Source organism: Cajanus cajan, chromosome 2 (genome assembly GCF_000230855.2).
Source record: "Cajanus cajan strain Asha chromosome 2, NIPB_CcT2T_4, whole genome shotgun sequence".
NCBI classification, from domain to species: Eukaryota; Viridiplantae; Streptophyta; class Magnoliopsida; order Fabales; family Fabaceae; genus Cajanus; species Cajanus cajan.
Genome location: NC_138518.1, coordinates 151,991 through 179,378, shown reverse-complemented (window position 1 = coordinate 179,378; position 27,388 = coordinate 151,991). Strand labels below are relative to the sequence as shown.

Sequence of the window (27,388 nt, the reverse complement as noted above, 5' to 3'; positions counted from 1 at the left end):
TAATCCCGTGAGAAGAAAAAAAAAATTGAAAGGAAAAAAGTGGTAAATTTTCAACGCTTCATACATATAAGCCCATTTGTTTTCTGTTTTTTTATTTAATTTTTAACTCTAAAAAATTCAATTCTGAAATTTAGGCGATTTTCTGTTATTATAAATCAAACTCACGTGTACAAAATATTAGTCTGAATAACTTTAGAATGAGAGCCCGTTTTGTAAATACGTAAAATATAGGAACTCCCAACAATTCGTGCGTAGATAGTCCGTGAAATTGAATATACCATATCATTTGGCAAAGCTGTGTAGCTACAAGACACTAATCCATCGTCATATTTCCCCAAAAGCATTGAAAGAAAATCATACAAGAATATGCAACAAATAGAAATATGAACGGCGCCACTCACTATGCATAACGGCACTTAAAGCGCCATAACAAAAATCATGAAATTTTGAAATAAGATTAGACAGGCAGTAGTATGTTATGCCACATATTAGGTTAGTTGTCCAACGGACTGAGATCTTCACATTAAGCAGATGACGACAGGTTATAGTCAGCGCTGTGCAACCATCAGCAGAGGGTGACATGTCTCAAGCTTTGGCTTTCGTCTCGGAATTAGCAGTTATCAGTGCCTCCACTACCATGAATTTTAACACCAATAAATGTACATACAAGAAAAGGCTTCATTCGACGCCAAATGACATTGCACAAAACTATTCGATGGCTTGTGTAGAGGTTTAAATCTTTAAAATGCACAAAACCCCCCAAAAGCACCGGCAAAACATCAGCAGCAGAAATAATTGAATCAGGACAGGATCACGAAACATCCTGCAAAGCCAGATTTAACTCGTGTGCAGATTTTGCAATTGATCCTCCTCTTCTACAGGTCATGAGAAAACAAATAATGAGAAATTAGCACCAGAAATTCTAAATAACCCTAATATATCAACTCATTGAACCTCAGTTACTTGAAAGTGCCTTTTGAGCTTTCAAAATATTAATGTTTCTAGGTTACTTACGAGGATTTCATGCTAAAATATTTGAAACTGTTTTCTACTACTAGAATTGCCAAAAGCAGCTCAAATAAAAGGAAAATATTTTTTGGAAAAAGCCAAATAAATAATCTTGAATACCTTGAAAGAGAAGGCAAAAGACGTTTGACTTTTTCAAGCTCTATGAAGCAGAGGTTGCAACGTTCTAGCCTGAACCTCATTAACAAGCAAAAAATGAATGAGTACATAAGCAATGTATTAATATATATATATATATATATATATATATATGAAAAGCCTTGAAGATCTGACACCTTTTCTCTGCCTCAATATCGACACCAACGGGTTGCGTAGCTGATAGAGTTGAATAGATTACTGAACCAAATATTCTGACCAGTTTCAATAGCATTTCCAAGGATATTTCTAGATGTCTGCAGATATATAAATATCAAAATTGTCAACACCACTAAATCTATAAATGTAAATATATAAAAACACCAAAATTCCTCATGTTTTCTATATGGATATAATCACAACACTCATCAAAACTTCTTAACTGGAAAAAATTAAGGGACAATGACTCAAGTTGATCTAAACATAAAAAGCCCATGACACGCGTTACAGCAGAATTTATTAGAAAAATGGTCATATATTATTGTAGTTGCGCTATAAAACACGCAATAAAGAGCCAAAGAGCTTGTAGCTCAATAGACACAGCTCAAATAGACTTCGGTGCATGAAACACCAGCTCTCATCCCCAAAATAGGCGCTTATTCCTCCAATGTACCTCCCCCACCCTCAAAGGTTAAATTATTTGTTAGGTCTTTATAATTTTACCAAATTTTCAAATAGATTCCAATTTTTAAAGTTTTAACAGAGTCCTTGTATTTCTGTTCATTTTTAAATACGTCGTACTCACTGGCAGCCATTAAAACTTTCACTAAATTATAAATACCTATTAGAAAACACAGATAAAGTCTAACATTCATTAAATTGTGCTGAGTGTCAAATAAAACACCAATGTTATCTAAGTTTTCAAATAAGTCTTTATAATTTAGCAAATAAATTGTTAAATGGGTCTTAATGACCATTAGCTAATAAAGAATTATTTTTGAAAAATAAAAAAAAGGTTGAAGTACAGGGATTCTGTTAAAATCTTTCAATGGATTAAATGTTTATTCCTTAAACTTTTGTTGATTTTCACTTTCAGTCCTTGAAATTTTTTTTTAACAGTTTTAGTCCCTAAACTTTTGTCAATTTTCGTTGTTAATCCTTGAACTTTTCCTCTTGTTAACATGTTTGGACCTTGGCGTCAAGATTTTTTGTTTATGAAGAAAAATTTAGAGACTAAAATCAAATAAAATTAATTCATGACTAAAAGTGAAAATTGACAAAAGTTTGGAAACCAAAAAACATATTTAATCCATCTTTCAAAACTATAAGGATAAGGAATATATGGACTAATTTATCCTAGGAAGAAAACGATAGACAAGTCATAAGATCCATGAAAGAAATAATCATCATCAGAATCCAGCATTTCCTTCACTTGAGTGATTGATTTCTTTCAAATAATAGGTGTTAAAAATATGAAACATATTTAAAGCTAAAAATTCGAAATTACGGATCCTTTTCTTAATTTTCTTTCCTAATATCCTTGATTGTAATTCATTATAAATATAAATAAAGTAGAATATATGTGGATCATGAAACACAATTCCTGCAATTCTTCTTTATGGTATTAGTGATTTAGGTTTTTATTTGCCTTTGTGCACACACTTTCACAAGGTGAATAGTACCTATCGCACTGCAGACCTCCTTTAGCCACCGTCAAGTCTTTGTTTCATCAACATGACCATAATCAAGAGCCCCATCATCAACCACCACTCAGCATTACCCATCACTAGGGATGGCAAAAATACCCGCACCCGCGGGTATTTGCGGGTAAAACCCGTTACGAATAATAAATGGATAGGTTAATTGGATACCCGCAGAGAATGAGGACGGATATTTTTTTACCCGTTTATAAACAGGGCGGGGGTGGGTATGATGATATCCATACCCGCGGGTACCCTTTTAATAATATTTCTTAAATATCCTAATTATCCTTGTATCACATAACCCTAAAACTATACTCTCTCATCTTATTTTTTTTACAAAAGTGATATTGATGAAGTTACCAACATGTGTTAAGCATGTTGTAGAATTATGTTGGATGTAATTTGATTGATTTTCTAGCTTTGATTGGACCAATAAAATTTATGTATTGTAAGTTATTTACTTTCATTTGAAATTATGAGATTGAATTATTATAGCTTTGTGAAGAGGCTTTAACTTACTTGTGAGATTAATGTATATTAAGTTATTAATTATCTTGCATTTTTATTATTATTTCAACAAAATTAACGTTAAATACAAGTTCAAAATTAACAATGAATTTTTATTTTTTAATATTTTAATGACATTAAATATAAACTTAAAATTATTTATAATATAATTTTTTTAATTTATTAAAAAAATTATAAATATCCATGGATATCCATGAATATCCGTGGGTATTTAAGAAATTCATGGATACTCGCTTAATGGATACCCGCGCAGATATGGGGTAGGTATGGGACCAATTTTCATCTGGCAAGGCGGGGGCAGGTTTACTATTACCCGCCCCCACGAGGCCCCATTGCCATCCCTACCCATCACCGACTACCACTCCACGTGTCTCCACAAGCCAATTTTTTCCAGCGTGTCAAATTCACACACCTGCACAGATTCAGGATTACCCACTCGTTACTACCAGGCCCTGTTTGGCAAAATTTTCATGGCCTCCACTGGATTTGCTTCCAACCTTGACTTTGTTGCAACGTTTACGAATCTCCTGCTGATTTCATGTGAAAAGTTGACTGGAATAGCAAACTACAATACCTAGGAAGCACTGCCCAGCTATGGTTCCTAGGTCAAGGTCGTGTCACTACCAACCACTTGACCACCCGATCCACGGATATTCCATCCACGAATGGAACCTGTTGGCAGCAAATTTGCGCTTCTTTATGCAGCGTTCTTTGGTGTTCTATTGCTTCCATCCTTCAACCTCAATATCAAGTGATTCCAACATGCTAAGAGGTTTGGACAATGCCAAGAAGGTCTACTCCAATGATATCCATCGTCTCTTTAGCGTGGTAATTGCTATGATATCCACCAAACTTAAGAATATGGATCTTGGTAAGCTTGACCATTTGATTGTTGATTATGCCAATCTAGTGCCTTTTACTAGTAATGTAGAGACATTTTGCCAGCAGTGTAGCCAAATCTTCATGATTCTTTCTCTTGCTAGTCTCCCACCTTGATTCGATGTGTAATCAAATACTCTCATGCCCTATTGTTCCTTCCTATGACATGATTAGTGAACAACTATTGCACCTCTCTACTCCACATGCTTTTGGACAACCTTTTGCCTTTTCTACAGATTCCCAGCCCTTGTCTCACACTCCTCTCACCGTGGTTGACGCAACGGGGGACATGGTGGCAAAAGTCACCTTTGTTGCAATTATTGTAATCAATATAGCCACATTGGAGTGGAATGTTGTACCAAAATTAGAGAACAATCAAAATCAACTAATGTGGTCCAAGTCTTTGCTCCTGCCCCACCTAAGGAAGTTACTATTTAAGTCGTTGACTATGGTAATTTTCTCCAATTTCAGGTAGCTCAACAACTTGCCTTGCTTGTTACTTCCATGGCACAGTTTGGTAATCTTGTAGTCTTTATCTCTCAATCCTCCTCTCTTGGTTCCTAGATACTTGACTATGACGTCCTTGTTTCTGGTTGTCCTTTCAATTTAATTTCAATTAGCAAGCTCACTTGCTCACTTAACTTCTTTGTCTTGTTAGTTAATCATTTTGTTCTTGTTTAGGATCAACATATCGAACAAACAATTGGAGCAGGATATGAGTCTGGGAACTGTATCAACTTTCGACACAATTGTGTCTCCACTACCTCCACAAATATTGCCCATCAAATCTAGGTCATCCCAGTTTGGAAAAATTGCTTCTTTTGATTCCTAGTCTATCTACACTTGAGTCTTTATAGTGAGTTATATCAGTTAGGAAAACATATTCGTCATTCCTATAATCCTCGTGTCAATAAAAGTGTTGTGTAACTTTTACCTTAGTTCACTTTGATATTTGAGGCTCTGGTCATGTTTGTTCAACTTAAGGATATTACTATTTTGTTACATTTATTGATGATTTTTCTTGTTATACTCGGGTTTTCTTAATGAAAAATAGTTATGATGTTTTCTCTATTTTTCACAATTTCTCGCATGAAATTTCAAATTAGTTTGGGACTTCCATTAAAGTTTTATGAACTGATAATGCTAGAGAATATGTTTCTTCCCAATTTAATTCTTTTCTAACCTCGTAGGGAATTATCCATCAAACGCCATGTGCTCACACACAACAAATAGTGTTGTTAAAGGAAAAAGTCGTCACCTATTTGAAACAACTCATCATACCCTTCTTCACTATAATGTTCATCTTCGCTTTTAAGGTGATGTGCTTCTGATAGCATGTTATCTTATCAACCACATGTCCTTGCCTGTCCTCCAAAATCAAATTTTGTACTCCATTTTGTACCCTCTACAGGACCTTCACCATGTTTCTCCTCGAGACTTCAGATGCACTTATTTTATCCATGACCTAACTCTTGGTAAAAAAGAACTTTTTGCAGAGTCACTTAAATGTGTTTCTTGGTTACTCTCGCCTTCAAAAAGGATATTGTTGTTTTTGCCCTCAACTACAACAATATTTTGTCACTATTGATGACACTTTCTTTGAGTCAACTCCTTCCTTCTATGTCGACGACACTCCATTATTTTTTTTTGGATGATCCACATGTACCAACATCGATACCCCACTGCCACTACTTACATATCAATGATGATTCTAACCATTCATGTTGATTCCACCCACAAATCCCCCAGCATCACCTCTTGGTCCAAACACCCCTCCACCAATGTCTTCTGCCCTTGAGCTTCCCATCACTCTACGGAAAGGAATTCGGTCCTCTTGTAATCCTCACCCTTTATATGTTTGTACTCTTTCTTATGACTGGTTATTTTCATATTTCTCTTTTATCTCTTCTTTGGATTTTGTGTCTATTCCTAAGTCTACAAGTGAAACCATGGCCAATCCCCATTGGCAACAAGCAATGTTAGACCAAATGGTTGCCTTACATGCAAGTGAAACCTGGGAACTAGTTCCTTTGCCTCATGGCAAGAATACAATTGGTTGTCATTGGGTTTATACATTGAAGATTAGACTGAATAGAGATATTGATCAATTCAAAGCTCTTTTGGTGACTAAGGGCTATACTCAGATTTTTGGTCTCGATTATGGGGACACTTTTTCCCCAATGGCCAAGATCACATTTGTTTGTCTATTTCTTGCTATGGCTGCCATTCACCATTGGCCACTTCATCAGTTTGATATTAAAAAAGCATTTTTGCATGGTGAGTTGTAGGAAGAAGTTTATATGGATCAACCACCCAATTTCACTATTTCAGATGGCTCTCACCTTGTTTGTGGTCTTTCTCATTCTCTATGTTAAGATAATTCTATAAGATATAGTTTAGATATACTAGTTTATGTTAAGATAATTCTATAAGATATAGTTTAGATATACTAGTTTATCTTCTCTTGATTTATAGTCTAGTTTTCTTTAGTCAGATTTATCTTCATCCCTAAACTTTAGGGATTGATTATGTTACATGCCTATTTATTTGATTGTACCCATCAATTCAGAATAATAAGAAATTATTCAGATTTAAGTTGATACTAGAGCTTTCTGGTCCAAGAACCCTAATCCATAAGCCACCGAGGCATCTAGGGTTTTTCGACTTTGGTTAGCGGTTGTTGGAGTTGACGCTGCCTATGTGTTCAGAGGTCGCCGATCGGCCTCTCCGTCGCGAGCCACCTCTAGTTGGTGTCTCACACGTGGTTTTTGTCGGAGAAGCTCGCCGACACATGGTGTTCACACGCTGCCCTCCAGGCCTCCGTTTGCAACGTCGTTTGCTCCGTTGGACTTGTTGGCTCTCCCTCTTCTTGTTTTGACCCTTTTTAGGTGGTGGGTCACACTCTAGGTGGTCTCTTGGTGGTCGTTTGATTGCTGCCTCGGGATTCCATGGTTGTTTGGTTGCTACCGCGAAATTTCAAGATTATTTGGTTGCTATCTTGGAGGTCTTTCAGGATTGTTTGGAGATGTTTTTGCAGTTTTTCTCCTTTTTCTCTTCATGGCAAAGATTCCCAAGAATGGCACACCTTCTAAGGAGAATCCAAAAACTGAATCTTCCAAAAGGGGGCTAGCCTCCTTTGACTTTTCTGGATCACCTACTATCACATCTAAAAAATTGAACAATAAAAATTATTTGGATTGGTCCATTGCCATTGAGGTGTGGATTTTGGGCCAGAGTCTTTATGATCATCTTACTAAGAAGGCGTCCGAGGTTGATAAGGAGGTGAGAGATGAATGGTAGCGAGCAGATTATCAACCTGTATCTCTATTGTGGCAATCCATCGAGCATAAATTAATGTTGCACTTTCGTCCATACAAAACATGTTATGATATTTGGAAGAAGGCCCAAAATGTTTATGCCAATGATATTCAGAGATTGTATGAGTCTGTTCGTGGTCTGACAACCCTTCGTATGGTTGATAATGATTTGCCGTCGTATTTGAATCGTGCTCAATCCACTATTGATGAGCTCAAGCTAGTGTTAGTTAGTGATGATCTTTAGCAAATGTTAAGCAAGCTTGATAATATGTTTATGGTGTTTATCCTTCATGGCCTTCACAAAGATTACGGATCTGTTCGAGATCAAATTTTGACAAACCTTGTCATTCCTACAGTGGAAGAGCTCATAGATCAATTGATTTGAGTCCCTTCAACGGAGGCAAAACCTCACACAGAATCTGAGTCCTCTGCTTTTATCTCTAGTACAGCTAACCGTGGAAGTCGAGGGCGTGGTCGAGGTTTTGGTCATGGTAAAGGAGGTAAAGGAAACCTCCATTGTACCTACTACCAAAGAGATGGACATACACGAGACAGGTGTTATTCCTTGCATGACTTTCTGAGCAAGACAGTTAATGTGGCTCAATCCCCGACTTCGACTCTAGAAGTCAAGATTGAACCTGAGGGCAATCATCCAATCACATTATCTACCGATGATTACAAAGAGTATCTTCAACTGAAGGCAATTAAACAGGCCCCTTCCTCTGTCACTGTTGCTCACATTGGTAATTCTACAATCTGTCTCTCTCATTCTACATTTATTGGACCTTGGATTTTGGACTTCGGTGCTTCTAATCACCTAACTGGTAATGTCTCCATTTTTCCTAGCCTATCATCACCTAAAACTCCACATCATATCACTCTTGCAAATGGGTCAAAAGTCCAAGCCACTGGTATTGGCCAAATATCACCTCTCCCATAACTACCATTAAAATGTTTTACTAGTTCCTGGATGTCCCTTTAATTTGATTTCTATAAGTAAGTTGACTCGGTCACTAAACCGTGTCATAACCTTCACTTCTGACTCTTTCTCGATACAGTACCGGAGTCGGATCTGAATCACATGGTCTCTACTACCTTCAGCCTTCTACCTCTACCATATGTGCATCTATTGAGTCCCATGGTTTAATCCATTGTCGCCTGGGTCATCCAAGCTTGAATAAATTAAAGAAAATGGTATCTCATCTCTCACGGTTGGAGTCCTTTGAGTGTGAGTTGTGTCAATTAGGGAAGCATGTTAGAGCTTCTTTTCCTAATAGTATTAATAGTCGAGCTATGTCTCCTTGTGATGTTATTCATTCTGATGTTTGGGGTCCTAGTCGTGTTCCTTCTCTTTTAGGGCATAAGTATTACGTCACCTTTATTGATGATTTTTCTAGATGTACTTGGATATTTTTAATGAAAAATCGTTTTGAGTTATTTAATATTTTCTTAAGTTTCTATTCGGAGATCAAAACTCAATTTGGCAAAGTAATTCGGATTTTACCAAGTGACAATGCTAAAGAATATTTTTCAAATTGCTTCAAATCATTTATGGCTTCCCATGACATTCTACATCAATCTAATTGCCCTCATACACCTCAACAAAATGGTGTAGCCAAGCCAAAACATAAACATATTATGGACACTGCTCATACTATTTTATTAAATGTCAATGCACCCCCAAAGTTGTGGGGCGATGTTGTCCTCACTGCAGGGTATTTAATAAATTGAATGACATCGTCTGTCTTGAATGATCAAGTACCTCATTCCTTATTATATCCATTGGATTCCCTTTACTTTGTTCATCCTCGTGTCTTTGGTTGTACTTGTTTTGTCCATGATCTTTTCTCAGGATGTGCTAAGTTGTTTGCTCGAGCTATCAAATATGTGTTCTTAGGATACTCCCGTGTCCAAAAGGAGTACCGTTGTTACTCTCCTGCTACGAATCGATTTTACACTAGTGCAGATGTCACTTTCTTTGAAGATACACCATATTTTATTGTTACAAATGTCTTTTTGGTTGACTCAGATCTCCTTTCTCAAGTATTGCCTATTCCTCATTTTGATCATAGTGGGCCTCCTACACCTGCTACTTTAGAGGCACCAGAGATTTCTCATACACTCTCAGGGTCTGGCTGTCCTCTACACCGATTTGGGATAACCTATGAGCGTCAATCACTTACTGTTATTCCTCCTAGTGCTTCTACAATTGAGCCATGTGATTCTGCTCCTGCTCCGATCTCCTCACCTACTCCGGCCCCACCTACCTTAGTTGACTTGCCCATTGCTCTTCGTAAAGGTAGTCGTTCTACTTGTAATCCTCATCCTATTTATAACTTTCTTTCATATCATCATTTTTCTCCTACCTATTATGCTTTTGTCTCTGTGATTTCCTCTATTACAATTCTCAAGACAATACAGAAGGCCTTAACACATCCAGGATGACGACAACCAATGATTGATGAGATGACAACTTTAGACTCCAACCACACTTGAGTACTTGTCCCACCTCCGCCTGGAAAATTTGTTATTGGTTGTCGGTGGGTATTTAATGTTAAAGTGGGCCCTAATGGACAGGTGGATAGATTGAAAGCTCGTCTTAAGACTAAGGGATACACGCAAGTATATGGTTTGGATTACAGGACACTTTCTCTCCAGTTGCAAAGATGGCTTTAGTTCGTCTCTTCTTAGTCATGGCTGCTATGAGGCATTGGCCTTTGTTTCAATTAGACATCAAAAATGTCTTCTTACATGGTGATTTGGAGGAGGAGATTTATATGGAGCAACCTCCTGGGTTTGTTGCTCAAGGGGGGTCTGGTCTTGTGTGTAAATTACAAAAGTCCTTGTATGGCCTCAAACAATCACCTCATGCTTAGTTTAGTCGGTTTAGTAAAGTTATACAGGAATATGGAATGATCCGCTGCCAGGCAGACCACTTTGTCTTCTTTAGATGTTCATCAACACATAAATTTGTCTATCTTGTTGTTTATGTACATGATATTGTGATTACAGGTGATGATCAGGAGGGCATCAAGGCTCTAAAGCAGCACTTATTTAAATACTTTCAAACTAAGGATTTAGGTCCTCTATGTTATTTCCTTGGGATTGAGGTTGCTTAGTCAAAGTCCAATATTGCTATTTCTCAGAGAAAATAAGCCCTTATATTCTAGAGGAGACCGGGCTTACAGATTGTAAGCCAGTTGACACTCCCATGGATCCCAATGTGAAGCTTATGCCTAATCAGGGAGAGCCTTATCCTGACCCAGGGAGATATCGGAGATTAGTGGGAAAATTGAATTATCTCACCATGACCAGACCTGATATATCCTTTCCTATCAGTGTTGTAAGTCAGTTTCTTAACATGAAGCATGCAATTGTTCGAATCCTTAGATACATCAAAAGCTCACCAGGAAAAAGACTTGTTTACAATGATAGAGGACATACAGACATTGTTGGATATTCAAATGCAGATTGGGCAAGTGATGCAAGTGATAGACGGTCAACATCAAGCTATTGTGTCTTCATGTGTGGTAATCTTGTCTCATGGAAGAGTAAAAAGCAAAGTTTTGTTGCACGATCAAATACAAAAACAGAATACCGTGCTATGACTCACACCACATGTGAGCTCTTATGGCTAAAATTCTTAATTCAAGAGTTGCAGTTTTACAAGGTTGGTCATATGGAACTAGTTTGTGATAACCAGTCAGCTTTATACCTCCTCTAATCCAATTTTTCATGAGAGAACAAAATATATAGAGGTTGACTGCCATTTCATCAGAGAAAAGATTCTCTCTAGTATCATCAAGACCTCCTCAGTTTGCTCCAAGGATCAACTTGCAGATATCTTTACTAAATCTTTACGAGGTCCTAGGATAACATATATATGTAACAAGCTAGATGCATATGATATATATGCTCCAGCTTGAGGGGGAGTGTTAAGATAATTCTATAAGATATAGTTTAGATATACTAGTTTATGTTAAGATAATTCTATAAGATATAGTTTTCTTGATTTATAGTTTAGTTTTCTTTAGTCAGATTTATCTTTATCCCTAAACTTTAGGGATTGATTATGTTACAAGCCTATTTATTTGATTGTACCCAACAATTCAGAATAATAAGAAATTATTCAGATTTAAGTCTCTATATGAGATGAAGCAATCTCTTTGTGCCTAGTTTGGCCGGTTTAGTTGTGCCTTACTACGATTTGGTATGACCCACTAAGGCTGACCACTGTCTTTTCTCTTTATCCTCCATCTAGCCTCTGCATTTATCTAGTTGTCTATGTTGATGACATAAGCATTATTGGTGACAATTTTGATGGCACCCGTCAACTCAAATCTCACCTTCAAAGTCAATTTCAAATATAAGACTTGAGACTACTCAAATATTTCTTAGACATTGAGGTTGCTTAGTCCACCTTTGGTATAGCCATTCCCCAGAAGAAAAATGCTCTAGATATTCTCACCAAGACCGTCATTCTAGACTGTCAACCTAGTGACACACCTATGGATCCTAACGTGAAGCTTCTTCTAGGTCAAAGGCAGCCACTGAAAGACTTGAGAAGATATAGTCGACTTGTAAACTTAATTATCTCATTGTCACAAGGCCAGGTATTACATTTGCAATAAGCATGGTAAGTCAATTCCTAAATGCCCCATGTGATAGCCATTGGGATAAGCAAGCTGCATAATACAATAGCTAGATCCAACAATAAAGCTGAATGTTGTGCCATGGGTACAACTACGTGCGAAATTACATGGCTTAGACAACTTCTACAACAGCTACAGTTTGGAGCATAGTAGTCAATAGCGGCCGGAGCGGCCGCTATCGCGGCGCTCCGGAGCGGAGCGGCCTCACCCCGCAATCTGGCTGCTGGAGCGGAGCGGATTTGTGTAGCGGCTGGAGCGGCCGCGTCGGAGGCGGAGCGGAGCAGCCCAAATCGTGGAATCGCGGCGCGATTTCAGACTTACCCTTCATTAAGGGTAAGTCGGTCTTTTCAATGGGGTTTTTTTGCCCTAATCCTCCCTTTCCCTCTCGCGATTTCAGACTCATCCAAACCAAACCCCTCCTTTCGTCTCTCCCTTTCTTCTTCTCTGGCTATCGTGCATGCAGCGTGCAGCTCCGACGAACTCCGGCTCCGACGCACCTCCATCGCCGACGCGCCTCCAGCTCCGACGCACCTCGGACTCCGACGCGCCTCCAGGTCCGACGCAGCTCCGACGTGGCCGAAAGCTCCGACGCGCGTTTGTCTTCTATTCTCCTTCTATTCTCCTTCGAGGATGCCTTTTATGCAACATGCAACATATTTTTTTTTTAATTATTTATTAAATTATTTCAACTGATTTTTTTTTAATTTCTGATTTAATTTAATTGAACAAAATTTATTTTTAAATTCTGATTAAATTTAATTCAACAAATTTTATTTTTAAATTCTGATTAAATTTAATTCAGCAAATTTAATTTTTAATTTCTAATTAAATTTAATTCAGAAAAATTTATTTTTAATTTCTGATTAAATTTAATTCAGAAAATTTTATTTTTAATTTCTGATTAAATTTAATTCAGCAAATTTTATTTTTAATTTCTGATTAAATTTAATTCATAAAATTTTATTTTTAATTTCAGAAAATTCTATTTCTATTTCAGCAGCATATTTTTTTTAATTTCTGATTCTATATATATATATATATATATATATATTATTAATTATTTTTGTTTTTTTAGCTTTTATATATATATTATTAATTATTTAATATATATAAATTAATATTTAAATAGCGGTTATCCCGCTCCGCGTCATCCCGCTATCCCAGTTTTAGGGTCGGCCGCTCCGCGCCGCTATCCGGGATTGACTACTATGGTTTGGAGACACTTAAGATACTGAGCTTATTTGTGACAATCAAGCCACTCTTCACATTGCTGCTAAAAGTATCATATAACCTGATCCAATACACACAAATTGAGAGAAATTATATTTAATAAAACATCAAACTAAGTGAATCATCACTTTCATGATCCACTTTTCACATCTTTTTCCCTTGAATCCCCAAAATGGCCTCTCATTCTTGCTGTTGGGAATAGCCTCTACATTGGTTAGTACTTAGTACACAGAGAGAGAAACTGCTATCCAATGAAATGCAAACAAGGTCAATCTTGGCCCTAGTTACCCCCACAATGGATTAATATTTAATCTAACACTAGTTTTCACCAAAATGGACTTTGCCCTCATTCCCGCAGAAATCTGGTTATTACACGTCTATTCTACCAGTGCAGGTGACACTGAACACATAAAAGAAACATTTCTTAAGCCTTGTATGTAGCTATCATTTTATTTTTCCTTTCTCAATTTTGAGAAATAATATTATGTCCTCTGTTATGTATTTGTTCAGCACAATGAATTTAAAATGCTGTCTTGTGTCAACAGAAGAGATATCGCTCACCTGTCCATTTCACTTTGTAGAAGGTCAGCTAGAAGTGGCAGAAGACCCGTGCATATATCAAGGGTGATGGTATCAATTTTTTCCATTATAATGCTAACAACATCAGCAATCACCTGGAATAAATACCAATAATAGCAAAAAAATAATATCATGCATCCATATATTGATACCACAAACATGAACACAAAAATAATGAGATGTTGTATTGACTGAATATAAGCAAACTCAATGCTCACAGCATGATCATCCATCTTTGCCATTATGCCAATGACCTCCTTAACATCATTTCTTTCCCAGCATCTGAAGACCATCTGCAATATAATGCTTTAAAAGTTCAGCCAACCTATAATTGCTAGTAGGTTTGGTTAAGTTACCAAAATTCTATTTTAATTTATAGAAATCATAAGGGTTTATTTTCTTTTTATATAGAAACCATGTTCTCATCTTGCCTGTTCAGGAAAACTGGCTGTGGATCCTTCAAATTGGTTTTAGGCACAAGTTCAACTCGCCTAGGAAAAAAAATCTCAAACTTCAGAATGGTTCAGTTGGTTGTAGTGAAGAGGTATATCTACGATTATAGAGGTTTGATAGTATTCTCTGGGATAAATATTTGCTATTTCCTGGTCTAAGCTTCCCTATGGTGCCTGGCAAATATCTTTCAAGAGGGGTTTCTCATTTAATATGCAAAGATATTAGCAAGAATTGCCAAATAGATTATTTTTTCTTGTGCACTCCAGGTTACTCAACTATATACGATTGCATTGTAAGAAATAAAATATCTAGAAAATATCTCATAATGTCATCATTATTTCATGATTGGTTTCCTCATTCAATTTGGTGTACGAGTCTAGTTACAGTTGTCTTTTACAACACTTCAATAAACACCATATATGAATATTATATTCTATCATCGGTTGCTTGTTCTCTCTTTTTCTCATTCCTACCTAAATCCCTATAATTTCAATTTTCATCAGATATATTATCCTCTGGTCTTGAAATTCTCTCCTTTTCTAGAGTAATTCTTTTTCTATAATTTAAAAAGATGCTAAAGCACATCGTGTTCTCCATGTTACCTTCCTGCGACCCTGATCTGTTGACATTTAACAACATTCAAAGCCCTTGTGCAGTATACATATAACGATAGCCGATACACAAATAAAAATAAATTCAAAGGACTTAATGAAAAACATATTCATCAAATCATAATTAAATCAACAATACCTGTAACTTAGCTGAACGAGCCAGCATTGAACTGAGAAATTCATCATGCAGTTCCATCACATCTGCAATGGAATCTTCATCGGTAGCAGAAACTGTAGCCTTCTCAGTGGATATAGAATGTGCTCTCTGTTTAAATTTGAGGAGTAAGAAAATTACATCCTCCAAGGAAAAGAAAACAGGGAAAAGTACACAAAATACAGTAACATCTGTCTCCTCAATACAATTAAATCAAACATTAAATTGACTCTAAATCTATGAACTTTACTAAGGCAACACAACTGTCCTAACTCATTAAGATTTTGCACACATTTTGATAATAGAAATGTGCACAAGCGAGTAAATTATTTTTCAATAGATATCCCTTTTAAATAAGAAAATTCATTAAGAGATACAAAAGTATAAAAGAGGATGAATCCTCCTGGATCAACCAAAAGAGGAAAAAGTTTAGATTAGATAAAATATAACAAAGAGAAAATCCAATTACCTCTCAATCATATATAAGCTACATTCATTTAGTGTTAACGGTAATGAATTGATGTATAAGCACGGTAGAAGATACACTCTCTCTCTCTCTGTGCTTCTCTTACAAATGAATTTTAACAAGACAATAACTAAAATATCATAAAAGCTAAAAAAGAAACAAGGTGAATGGGTAATCACTTATCAAAGTGGTCATAAGTGCATGATGTGGCCCCATCAGGTTTGAGGTCAGGAATATCTCATTGCCTATGTATCAGGTAACATGACTTCCGAGTGATATGCTACCCAAGCAAAGCAGCATACAACTGAGACCAAAGCATCTTTGAGACGGGTTATTAAACTTTGAGAATAAAACTCTAGAGAAATGTTTGCAACGCACTCTCTACTCTACTATTGACTAAAATTTATTAGAAATCACAATTTTGTGAGTCCCACTCTTTATTTAATAAATCGTGCTAATAGTTTTGTAGTTTACAATAAATTTTAACCAATAGTAAAAGGTATGTTAGAAGGAGTGTATTGATAGCACTCCTCAACTTTAAATAAACTCGTAAAGGAGAGTAAACAAGTTTACAGTTTACATACATAAAAAATTAAACAAAAAAAAGTACTATAATAAAACCTGAGGATCAATAGGCTTCTAACAATTTAGTGGCTGGGATTCATGTTTAGTTGAGGTGTTAGCAAGGACCCATGTGCCACTCAAGCAAACTGCCAGATTGTGACAACTAATATACACTTAAATGGCTGGAATTTCATAGTTTACATGACTATATATATATATATATATATATATATATATATATATATATATATATATATATATATATATATATATATATATAAAATAAAATAAAAAGGTCACCAGTAAATTTTTTTAACTAAACAGATACAACCATAAATTATAAAAGGAGGAAATTATTATACATACACTATCCAATAGAAGCCAAGAAATTAATCTTCCTTTTTTAGGTAAATAATGAGCAATGCTTTCTCTAGTAGTTTCTCAGTGTATACTTTAAGTGGATGCAATTATCCAATTAAACTACATCCTAATGTTTCAACAAAGGAAAAATGTACTAATATTCTGATCAAAAGGTTCCACAAGATGCCAAAATTGCAAACATGTAATACCAGCAATAATAAAATATAACAAGGGGATAAAAAAAATGTGCACATCTTAAACATGTTTAGATTTTGTATAATGACAAAGCTATAAACAATGTTTATACTTATATACTAGGAAGAATAACAATAAGAACAGAAGCAGAAATACAAAGGAGTGGCAGGTGTATGAAAGAAGGAAAGAAGGCTACTAGAGTAGTACCATTAAGAGTTTAAGAGACAAGAGAGGTGCAGTCAATTGAGGAGTTAGTTATGGGGCAAGGAGAAATAATGAATTGAGAAGGATGGAGATATAACAGTATGAGTGAAGGGGGATTTATATTAAAGGAATGGCGGATGAGAAAGGTAGGAAAAGAATGTAGTGATAGAGGTTAGGTAAGCCTATGCATAGGCCAAAAGTGAGGTTCTAGAGTCCATTAAAGTGCTGTCGTCTTCATCCTTCCAGTAATATTAGGTTGCATTCTGAGATTTGCAGAATCTCATTCTTCTGTAAGGAGCTGAGCTCCTAGTGTTTCTTATTTGTATTTTTTCATAATTCACTAGTTCCCATCATATTACACACAGAACTTTCACAAGCATAAGCCAAAGAAAGCAATAACAGTTTACCCCTTATAGCAGAAAGGGTACACATACCCATGAAATAACTTGAATGCCCACTCCCAAACAAAATAAATTTCTGCATATTCTTGCAGAAGAAGGGAAGTTTGATTATACCAGCATTTTTTTTGTGTTCATGTCTGTAAACTAAGTTTTGATGCATTAATCATCATATCTAACAAAAGGTAGAAATAGAAAGGCAAGAAAATGATCATGAAAAACAATGCGAAATAGCATAATACCCCACTGAAAGGGAGAACATGAACTGATGATATCCTTCCATGAGAAATCCCTTGTCTAGGTCCCTCATAGTTAAGAGATCGTTCCCTCTTTTCTAAATTGAGAAGTGAGCGCACTCTACCTGTATATATATATTATGAAGAGAACAAATTAAGAAACCATTTGTATGAATGAAAAATTCATCAATTTATACAGAGAAAGATACCTCCTTTTTGTACTTCGGCAGAACATACATCTCTGTTCACTTTTGGGGCCCGAGCTTCATCTGGCACAAGATAGAACACTAAACAGTATTAATACACCACCCAACAGAACAAAGACATTCATATTTTAACTAACAAATGCTCATCAATCATTTTAACAACCATAACATGGTGTACTGGACTTTCACACCTTTTTGGTCTTTAGGTTACATTGGCTAAGTTTATATTTTGTCTCAATATATCCTTGTATTCAGTGTCCATGTAAATTCACACAAATAAAAACAGCTACATGCATAACACCAAAGAGAAGACACAAGCACATGCCCTTTCCATGACAAGTTGAGACACATTGATACACCCCTAAACATTCCTAATGAGCAAATCACTTTGGAAAGTTAAAGCTTCCTGCAAGTTAACAATTTGTCTTGAGATATATGCCTGACAAAATTATTAACGGCACATTACTTTTAGATGTTAGAATGACTCTGAAAACATGTCATCTTTTCTTACAACATCCCTTATTCATGGTGGCACAAAGCATAAAACAATAATGGCTTGCTATAGTTATTAAGGGTCAATTTCTGTTATTGCAGTTTGGGGCTTCTTGTCACAGCACAGAACTCACTTGTACACAAGGTTTTTTTCACTGGCATGGTATATATAAATCGATCTAATTTTATCTTCAGCAAAACTAGTTTCCATCTGACACTTGTATTACTTTCTTATTGTGAGTAACACCAGGAGATCTTTTTGGCTCGGGAACATGACATGTATTGAGGTAAGATAATATCTAGAAAAAAAAAGAAAAAAAATATATTATCCATCAAAAAATTCACTTAAAAGCATAAGTCAAATAGTCAATAAGTACTTAAAAATGTTCTTGATTAGACATGTATTACCATCCACATGAAAGTGTGTTACAAGTAGATAAACCACATACTCACAACTACAGTGATTGAGACTCAATACTGCTATATACAGAAATTTATTTTCAAAGAGCACTGCCAGTGATAATCATACAATAGACCTGTTTGAATTATAAAATTGGATAAGGAAAGAGTAAGCGAGAGAAAGTACGTTTGGGTAATTGGTATCAAACTATAGATTAATATGCTATGATGATAATGTATTACAAAACACTAACCCAATGCTCCCACTTATATCAATAATCAAGTCAACTACTAGTGTAGTATTAGTATCGTTGGAGATTTCATATTGACTAATGATATGGCTAAATGATGTGTATATAAATGGGGAGTAACTTTCATCCCATGAACTAGCTTTTAAGGTTGAGTTAGTCCTAAACCCAAACTCTAAGATGATATCGAATAGAATTAGTGGTTTTGTTGTTGGGTTTATTTGGCCGTTATCGGATCATTCACATATGTGTATTCCTACAAACTTCAGGCTCAACATGTACAATCCTATATATGAAGGAGTGTGTTGACGATCTCACATTGACTAACAATATGGCCAAAATAGTACATGCAAATGGGGGGCAACTCCCACTTCAAGCTCAAATTATAAGTGTATTACAAGTATAAACCCAAGCACACAAACAGTACAAGATTATTTGCTTAATCAGGTTCCAATACTATGTCAGAGAACCATTTTACCAAAAAGTTAAGAGTTGGACAATTGCTATAACACTAACAGTACAAGTTACAATTAAATAGATTATGACTATAAAGCATATTGCATAAATATCAATCATTGGAAAACAAACATAGTTGTGTTCTGGATATAGGATGTGTAAAAAATGTGCTGATTAATAGCACTTGGCTCTATCAATTTATTGAATATTTGCCAGTTTCATAACACCTAGCATGATTTAAGCCTTTCAAAGATGTAGGAATACCTTGTGTTGAGCTTACAGAAGCAGGGAAATTGTTTTTATCAGCTAAACTGCTTAATTCACTACCCTTAGAAGCTACAGATTCGGTTACAGGAGGGAGGGGGGCCTTATCCACATCATCTTTGTTGTTTGGAAATTTACGTATATCTGGTGGCTTTGACTGCAAGGGGAATGGCATTGTTCTTCCAGCAACACCAACTTCTTTTCTAGAATCAACTACAGGCTCTGACCTTGTGCTAGTTCTGGGAACAATTACCGGTATAATATCTGATTTATTGATGAGTGGAACACTGGATGTTGTATGAGATTTCAAAGAACTCCTTTTCTGAGATGTTGTATTAAGAACTGTTGTTGAACCAACAGGTGCTGTTTTTGGACCAGAGTTCAAATTGATCCTTTGAGGAGTACTTGGTGCACTTCCTGTGGCTTCATGCAATCCATAAGTCACATAGTGAGAAAGTAAGGATATTAATGGAGAATAGGACCCAAATGGGTCCAGATACAATAAAGATTAGACAAACAATTCAATCAAAACAAATGCAAAAAAATAAAATAAAAAATTGAAAAAAGAGGAAGGATATATAGATGCCACACATTTTCCCTCCTTTAAGGGGTCTGAATCTTGAGAAACTGACAACCTTCCAAGAGACCTTGTTTCCTTTATTAATTGATCTGGATTTTGAGAAACAGATAGCCTAGCCTTAGCAGTGATCTCATTCAGTACAGTCATATTTCCACTTGAAGATTTAGTTTCTGAATGGCCATTTAGATGGTTCACATTATTAGGTGCATATGGTTCTATACGCTGGACAAGATATCAGAAATGTAAAAAAGGCACATTAGTATTAAATACAACCACTCTGTAAGTAGCAAAAAAATTCTCTTGAAGACAAATGCATTTACCGAGATGTCCACAACCCAGACTCCGACACAGCTTTGATTGTATGAGCAGCCAAGAAGTTTTCCTTCATGAACGTTAAGATCTGACAATCTAGACCAACCCACATCCACCATATCATGGCATCTAATAGGTTCCCAAGAGAAAACCTAAACAGAACCAAGCAGAATATTGTTACCTTGATAAATGATTACCTCAAAATAAATCAACCAAAAATAGAGCTTACCTTCAAACTCTCATGTAAACCACAGAGCAGGGTCCTCCCATCAGGACTAAAAGTAAGAGAACGTACTCCAGTTGTCTAAAGTACATAAAAAATATAATTCCAAATAAACCATAATTAACTTGACTGATTGATCCTAAACTGATCATCCAGGAGAAAATGGTAAATTTAATAAAACAAAAGGTACCTCAGGACCAGCTGAACCAATAAGCTCAAATGTTTCAAGGTCCCAGAATTTAACTGTTCTATCTGCCGAGCCTAAATGTGGGAAAGAAATAAATCAAATAAAAACTAAACTTGACTTCATTCAAATAAAAAAAATTTTAAAAAAAAAGATACTTCCAAAAGAAAACACAAGAATCCAGCACTGTATGTGATGTGGTAACCATAAATATAATAACATAAAATTGTCAACAATTATTAATATTTGTTTATTTATTGATAAGAAAATTTCTTAGGTTTTAAACTTAGGGTATTCCGTATCCCATCTTAAATTTTATTATCATGTTCAGTAAGTTATATTCTGTTATATGTTATTGATTGGGTTGGGAGTGTGTGATGTGGTATCCATAAACATACATAAAATTGTCAATAATTATTATTGATAAGAAAATTTCTTGGGGTTTAAACTTAGTGTCCCATGTTAAATTTTATCATTGTGATCGGTAAGTTATATTCCATTAAATATGATTGATTGGTTGGGTGTGTATGTTTGGCAAGCCAATGTGCAGGACTGCTGGTTTCTGTTAACTAAAAGAGTTTTAGTGATTGTTAGTTAGAACTAACAAAATATGACAAAGGCTAAAAAAGAGATAGGGAGAGAAGACCCTAGGTATTCTCTTGAAGACCCTTTCTCTTCTTAACCTGGGTTCATCATTGATCCAGGCCTAAGGGAGATTATTGAAACTTAACATATACAAAGAATTATTGAATGGAATGGAGTAAATTTGAACACTTAAAAGCTCAGGCTTCACTCATTTTTCAAACGAGCCAAAATACAACTTATTAAATTCTTAATGTACTGAGGTGACAGGTGAGTTGCTTGTAGGATCATAAGTTGACGTCATTTCCAACCCTTGAGCTTACCAAAAGTTCAACTTTTTAGAGATAAACTAGGCTTAACTCAGCCCTAAAAGCTAGCTCAAGGGGGATGAGTTACCAAAGTCCTATAAGGACTACTGTACCTAATTGATGTGAAACATCTTAACACGCACCCCTCACACCTAAGATTGGATATCCACGGATGGCTCAGACTAGATAGATTCTAACACCATGGGGACAAGCCCTATGCAACCCTAAAACCTAGCTCAAGGACGAGGATTGCCCAAATTTTATAAGATCTATTTTGGCCATATTCCTAACTGATGGGGAGCATCTTAACGATTTTCATTAGCTAAAATAAAAGTTTATGAAAATAAGTTATTGCAAAAGCTTAAAACAGAACAGCCACTGCAGCAACACATTGAGAGTGGATAGGCTCTAAAACCATGTTTGTTGTTTTTATTTTTAATTGACATTTTTTCACTTATAATTGCAAAAATGCAACCTTGAGAATAGGAAACAAAATGAAAATAATATGTTTTTGTAATTATTAGAGAAAATGTATCAACTAAAAATGAATTACAAAGAACAAACCAAACACACTACACAGTACACACCCTTGCTTGTTAAGGTAGAAAGGTACTTAATTCATGATTTCATCAGAAAAGTAAGACTAACCTGTTGCTAGTAGAAATTCATTGGGATGAAAGTCTATACATTGGATCTGGCCCTCGTGACATTTAAAATCATGCAAGAGTTTCCCCGCAGTCAGATCCCATAACTGCAAGTATATAAATTATGATTTACATAAAAAAATAATAATAATAATAAAAATAAAAAAAATCAAAGAAAAATCAATAGATTCATATTTACAAGTGTAGTACAACCATATAAGCCAAATTTACATTAGTCACAATCCATAACAAGATTAAGATAAATATATTGCAAATTATGCACCAAGTCCATGATAATGAGTCAAGAACTTAACAAACTTTCAAGAAGTCATATACTAAAGTAAGAAAATATTAAATAGCCTCCAAAATACAGCGGCAAAGGGGTCATTTCTTATATATATATATAGACACATACAAAAAGGAGAAAAAGACACAAAAATTAAATATTATAATTTATTAGTAGACTCAAGAATGCAGCAAGGCTGACCAATCTGTCTTCATATAACTAGGAGCAACTTCTTGAAATAATAGGGCAATATATCTTCCAAAAACAAGGGGAAAAAGATATAAAAAGTAATAATAGTAAGTAGAGTCAAAAATGCAGTAAGGCTGCCCAATCTCTCTATAGGTGACTACGAGCAAGCAACTCCTTGAAACAGCCATAAGCTCAACAGCAAAAAAGGCAAATAAATATTATCCTATCCTAAGGCAAGTTTATGGCTAAGGACATCTTTTAAAATAAATGCAATCATTTCCCTCGAATCAAATGCACCAAATGACCACACAAACACAAAATTTTAGCCTCCTTATTTTTGCCAAACCTTTCAAAAAGAGTTGTGCAAAGTCAAGGAGCACATTCCATGTTTACAGAGAAAATTATCTTTTTCTCTTGTATTGTTTGGAATGGGTAAGGTAGAGTGCACGAGAAGGTTCAAAAACACCATCCTACACACCCCTAAAGAGCAGCCACCTCAAGAAATCTACAACTAAGATGGAGAGAAAAGGGCAACCTTGCCTAACACACCAAGATTAGATTCCCAATCACAGTCAATGAAGTGCCAGTCCACAAAAGAAAGCACTAGGTGACTTGTACACCTAGAAAGTTGCAAAGCCTGACATGGACAGCTTAAATTCTTACTTTATCTTTACTACCATTACCATGTGTATACCCTCAAATTATCATGTTTATTATGTTCACCTTTTTATTTGTTCTCTCTTAGTGACACAGCATCTCATGAACATTACACACACACGCACACACATATATATCGAAGATATCTATTTACTCTAAGAGTAGATCTTGGTAAAATTACTCCACTCCACTCAATAACTCATATTCTACATCAAATTTCAATGATTCAACTGTTGAATTAAAAGTCTTTAATATATAAGTCAAGTCTACAAATTTTTAAAAAATTTGAAAACCATATAATACTTCATTATATAGATTCAAATCAACATATAAAAAACTTTTATGATTATCCATTAAACAAAGTATCAAATCAAATAGTTTTCAAATTTTAAAAAATTTGTAAAATTGATTTATACATTAAGAACTTCTAATTTGATGTTTGAATCATTAAGATTAAATGTAAAACATTAGTTATTAAGTGCAATAAGTCTACCAAGACTTACTCTAAGAGTACATAGATCTCTTCTCACACACACACATATATATATATATATATATATATATATTGGTTACAACAGTAGAAGCCTGCACTTCATCTGTATTTTTAAGGTATCCATCATCATGTTCATATATTTCACCCAGCAGTCTTCATTACATCCTCCCCAACATGGACAAAGCTTGAACCATAATTCTTAATTATGGTTATTTGAGGAAAAAAAAAAAAAACATGCAAGATGCAACTATATATGGCTCAATATGACTGGCTACTTTCTCCTTTCATAGTTGACATGCAATATTTAACAATAATAAAAACTATTTCAGCTTTTCTTTGAAAACTGTCATATAAGTTTGAAGGGTGGCTTTGTAAGCATGTTGATTTCAACAAACAGATAATAGATAAGTTTAAATTATTTAACATTGAGCATAAATAACCTTGTTATGGAATCTGACTCCGCTAATATCATGAAAAAGGAAAGTGATTCTAACCTTTACAGTGTTGTCCTCACCGCCTGAAACAACCCAGCGTCCATCTGGGGTGAACCTAATAGCATTTACCCCTCGAGTGTGGCCTTTGTATGTATGGATACAACCCTTCTTTCTGATGTCCCATATCTTAAGATTAGTATCTAGAGAACCAGAAGCAAAGAACTCTCCAAAAGGATGAAAGTCCACTGATGTGCAATTGGACCTATGACCAGTAAGCGTACGTACAACTACCAAACGGACATAGAAAGCTCAACATATCAGTATGGGCAAAAAACTTAAGGTAAACATACTGAATAAATTTTATGAGACTACTCAGAAGTCAGATCTCTTTCATCAATGTTTTAACACCATTAAAGGAAATGACAAGCAACTGCATACTTTTTGCCTCTTCTAAGTCCCAAAGTTTGATAGTACCACTTGCAGCTCCAGCAGCTACCAACACTTCAGAGGAATCAAAGCTTACAGAATCTATTCCACTTGAATGTCCTGATAGACTCTGCAAGATGAGAAACAACACTTACTGAAAATAGATTAAAAAAAAAAAAAAAATTCTCTCTTTTCTATTAAAGGAATATGTTTCTGTGAAATATGAATATGAGACAGACAAAAGTAAATAAAAAAATGATAGCAGTACCATCTATTCCCTTTATAAAAACAAGAAAAGCATCTAGATAACAAACCAATCACTTGTCCACAAGGATCAAGGGGACATCCCAATAGCTAAGAATTGAGTACCATCTTGAAGATCTACCGGGGGTAGAATATATCAGAAGGGGATAAGCTACCCCTGTTGTGTTGTCTTCAAATAAACCCAGAAAAAATTGGAATCCACTCCCTTTAAACATGTAATAGAGGAATCCCTTTCATTCTCCATGAAATAAATACCATAAAGATGCCAAAAAGACAACAGAACAAGGGGATAAATTCTAGCATTAATTTTTTTAGCGTGTTTACATTTGTTCCCAACCAAGTGACCAACTACACCAAAGCGCAGCATACAAGGAGCATATTCACAATATCCTGCCAGCCAATTTCCTCTCTAAACACCTAAACTGAATGATCAAGAATTGCTTAAAGTCTCAAAGTGCCTACGTCATACTCACATGTAAATATCATATAATAACATAATTATCAATTAAAGAATGAAGTCCTCAGATGCACACATGTCAGGTGGCAGTGGCAAATATACTATAGCTATGGCCTGCGGCTCATATGCATATACAGAAGTTAAAGAAACAAAATCTACCATTATGTAAGAACAAGCCAAAATAAAACAAATAGAAATGACAATGTTATGATGACACATAAAGCATAACTGAAATCAGCCTACACCATTTTCCTCAGTCCCCATTTACCTTGCAAGTTAGCTTCGAACAGCTCCAAATAATTAAAATAACTAAAAGTAAAATTCAAATGTGAAAGGGCACAAAAAGCCCAACAAAAGGAAAACAATGCATATCAACAATTAAATGACATGAAATCCTTGTCCAGGGTGAAAATAAGCTAATAAGCAGTTAAAAAAAATGAGAGGAGAGGAGAACGAACCAGTATAGCATTAGGTTTGCCAATAGCCCAAAGATTGACCTTGTGATCTTCACCTCCAGTGACAAGAACCCTGGATGATTTTCGTCCAATCTTGAGGCAATTGACGGTGGAAGCATGTGCTACAAATTCCTCTGAGCACAACTCGTCAAGGCCAAGACAACTAATTGAGGTCACAGTCATAACTCTCAAAGAGACTCTAATAGAAGAATAACAAAGTAAAGTAGACAGTAGAGAGTAGAGAGTAGAGAGATCTACAGATAGAACAAGTGCATTGCCCACCACAGACATAAAGGATACGAAGTTTGTAGGCGCGTTTGGTAGTCATCGGCACAAATCAAAAACCCTAGCAGTTGCAGTTGCGACAGGAACAGCGGCTCTTGATTTGAGACATTCGAGAGATCTAATTCGGTCCTTAAGGTTTCCAGATCTTCACTACCCACAGACAAAATAAATGTGTTAAAATCTTCGGTTCCACTTAGATCCAAATGGAGAAAAGGTGAAACTGAAATGAAACAAGAACGACGAACCTAACCTTTGTTTTTAATTCTTGTTCTAGAGCGCGGTTGGTTGCAGAAGAGATAGCTTCAGAGTACACACAACATGATACGAACAAGTAACTCAGATAGATACATTCACTACAGCCTGCTCTTCTTCACAAATTTAGCGCAAACACAAGCAGAGAGAGAGTGTGTGTTGTATAAGCATGAAAAATTATGAGTCAAGAAAGAGTAATAATGCTAATGCCGCCGTGGCATGGAGCGAAGGCTTCAGTTTCCTCTACCAATCCAAGGCTACCGCAAGCGCAGCTAAGATCTGTGACTGTGAAAGACCAAAGCTCAAACTCAAACTGAGACAACAAAGAAGAAGAGAGTACAGGGGCGCTTTCACGATCTGTGACTGCGTCCCTCGGTAGTCGGTAATGATAATGCTTATGTTCAAATTAACCTGAGAGTGGGAAGGTTCAAAATGTATATATATAAAAAATGAGAGAAAAATGGGTAAATATATAAATATGTGAAAGCTACGTTCCACGTTTTATCCTTTCTCCCTCCTTTCGCAAATCAAAATTGAAAAGACCACGCAACAAAACTCAACTCCTTAACTTCGTATGGACTCCCTTCACCCTTTCTGATCTTTACTTACCTTCTTTAATCATTCGTCTCCGAGTCACAAGCACAATTTCATTACAGCTGTTG

The 27,388-nt window shown here is 35.6% G+C and overlaps 1 protein-coding gene across 3 annotated transcripts; it reads right to left on the bottom strand.

Annotated features, from left to right (window-relative positions):
- Positions 1-263: 263 nt before the first annotated feature.
- Positions 264-27,305, bottom strand: LOC109818530 (Transducin/WD40 repeat-like superfamily protein). 3 transcript variants are annotated; one of them, XM_029268869.2, is made up of 19 exons: positions 26,725-27,305; positions 26,490-26,624; positions 26,193-26,323; positions 25,026-25,143; positions 24,648-24,874; positions 22,533-22,635; positions 21,001-21,071; positions 20,817-20,891; positions 20,596-20,739; positions 20,287-20,497; positions 19,696-20,118; positions 17,840-17,899; positions 17,637-17,755; positions 15,193-15,318; positions 14,208-14,282; positions 13,972-14,084; positions 1,302-1,418; positions 1,129-1,197; positions 264-875 (listed from the first exon to the last, which is right to left on the bottom strand). In XM_029268869.2, exons 2-19 carry the CDS (start codon positions 26,515-26,517, stop codon positions 812-814), a joined length of 2,274 nt encoding a protein of 757 aa, XP_029124702.2. In that variant the 5' UTR covers positions 26,518-26,624; positions 26,725-27,305; the 3' UTR covers positions 264-811. The 3 variants fall into 3 exon arrangements, with proteins under 3 accessions (XP_029124702.2, XP_020239609.2, XP_020239608.2); XM_020384020.3 differs by having other exon boundaries at positions 26,490-26,619; XM_020384019.3 differs by lacking the exons at positions 26,490-26,624; positions 26,725-27,305 and adding an exon at positions 26,448-26,479 and having other exon boundaries at positions 26,193-26,352.
- Positions 27,306-27,388: the final 83 nt, after the last annotated feature.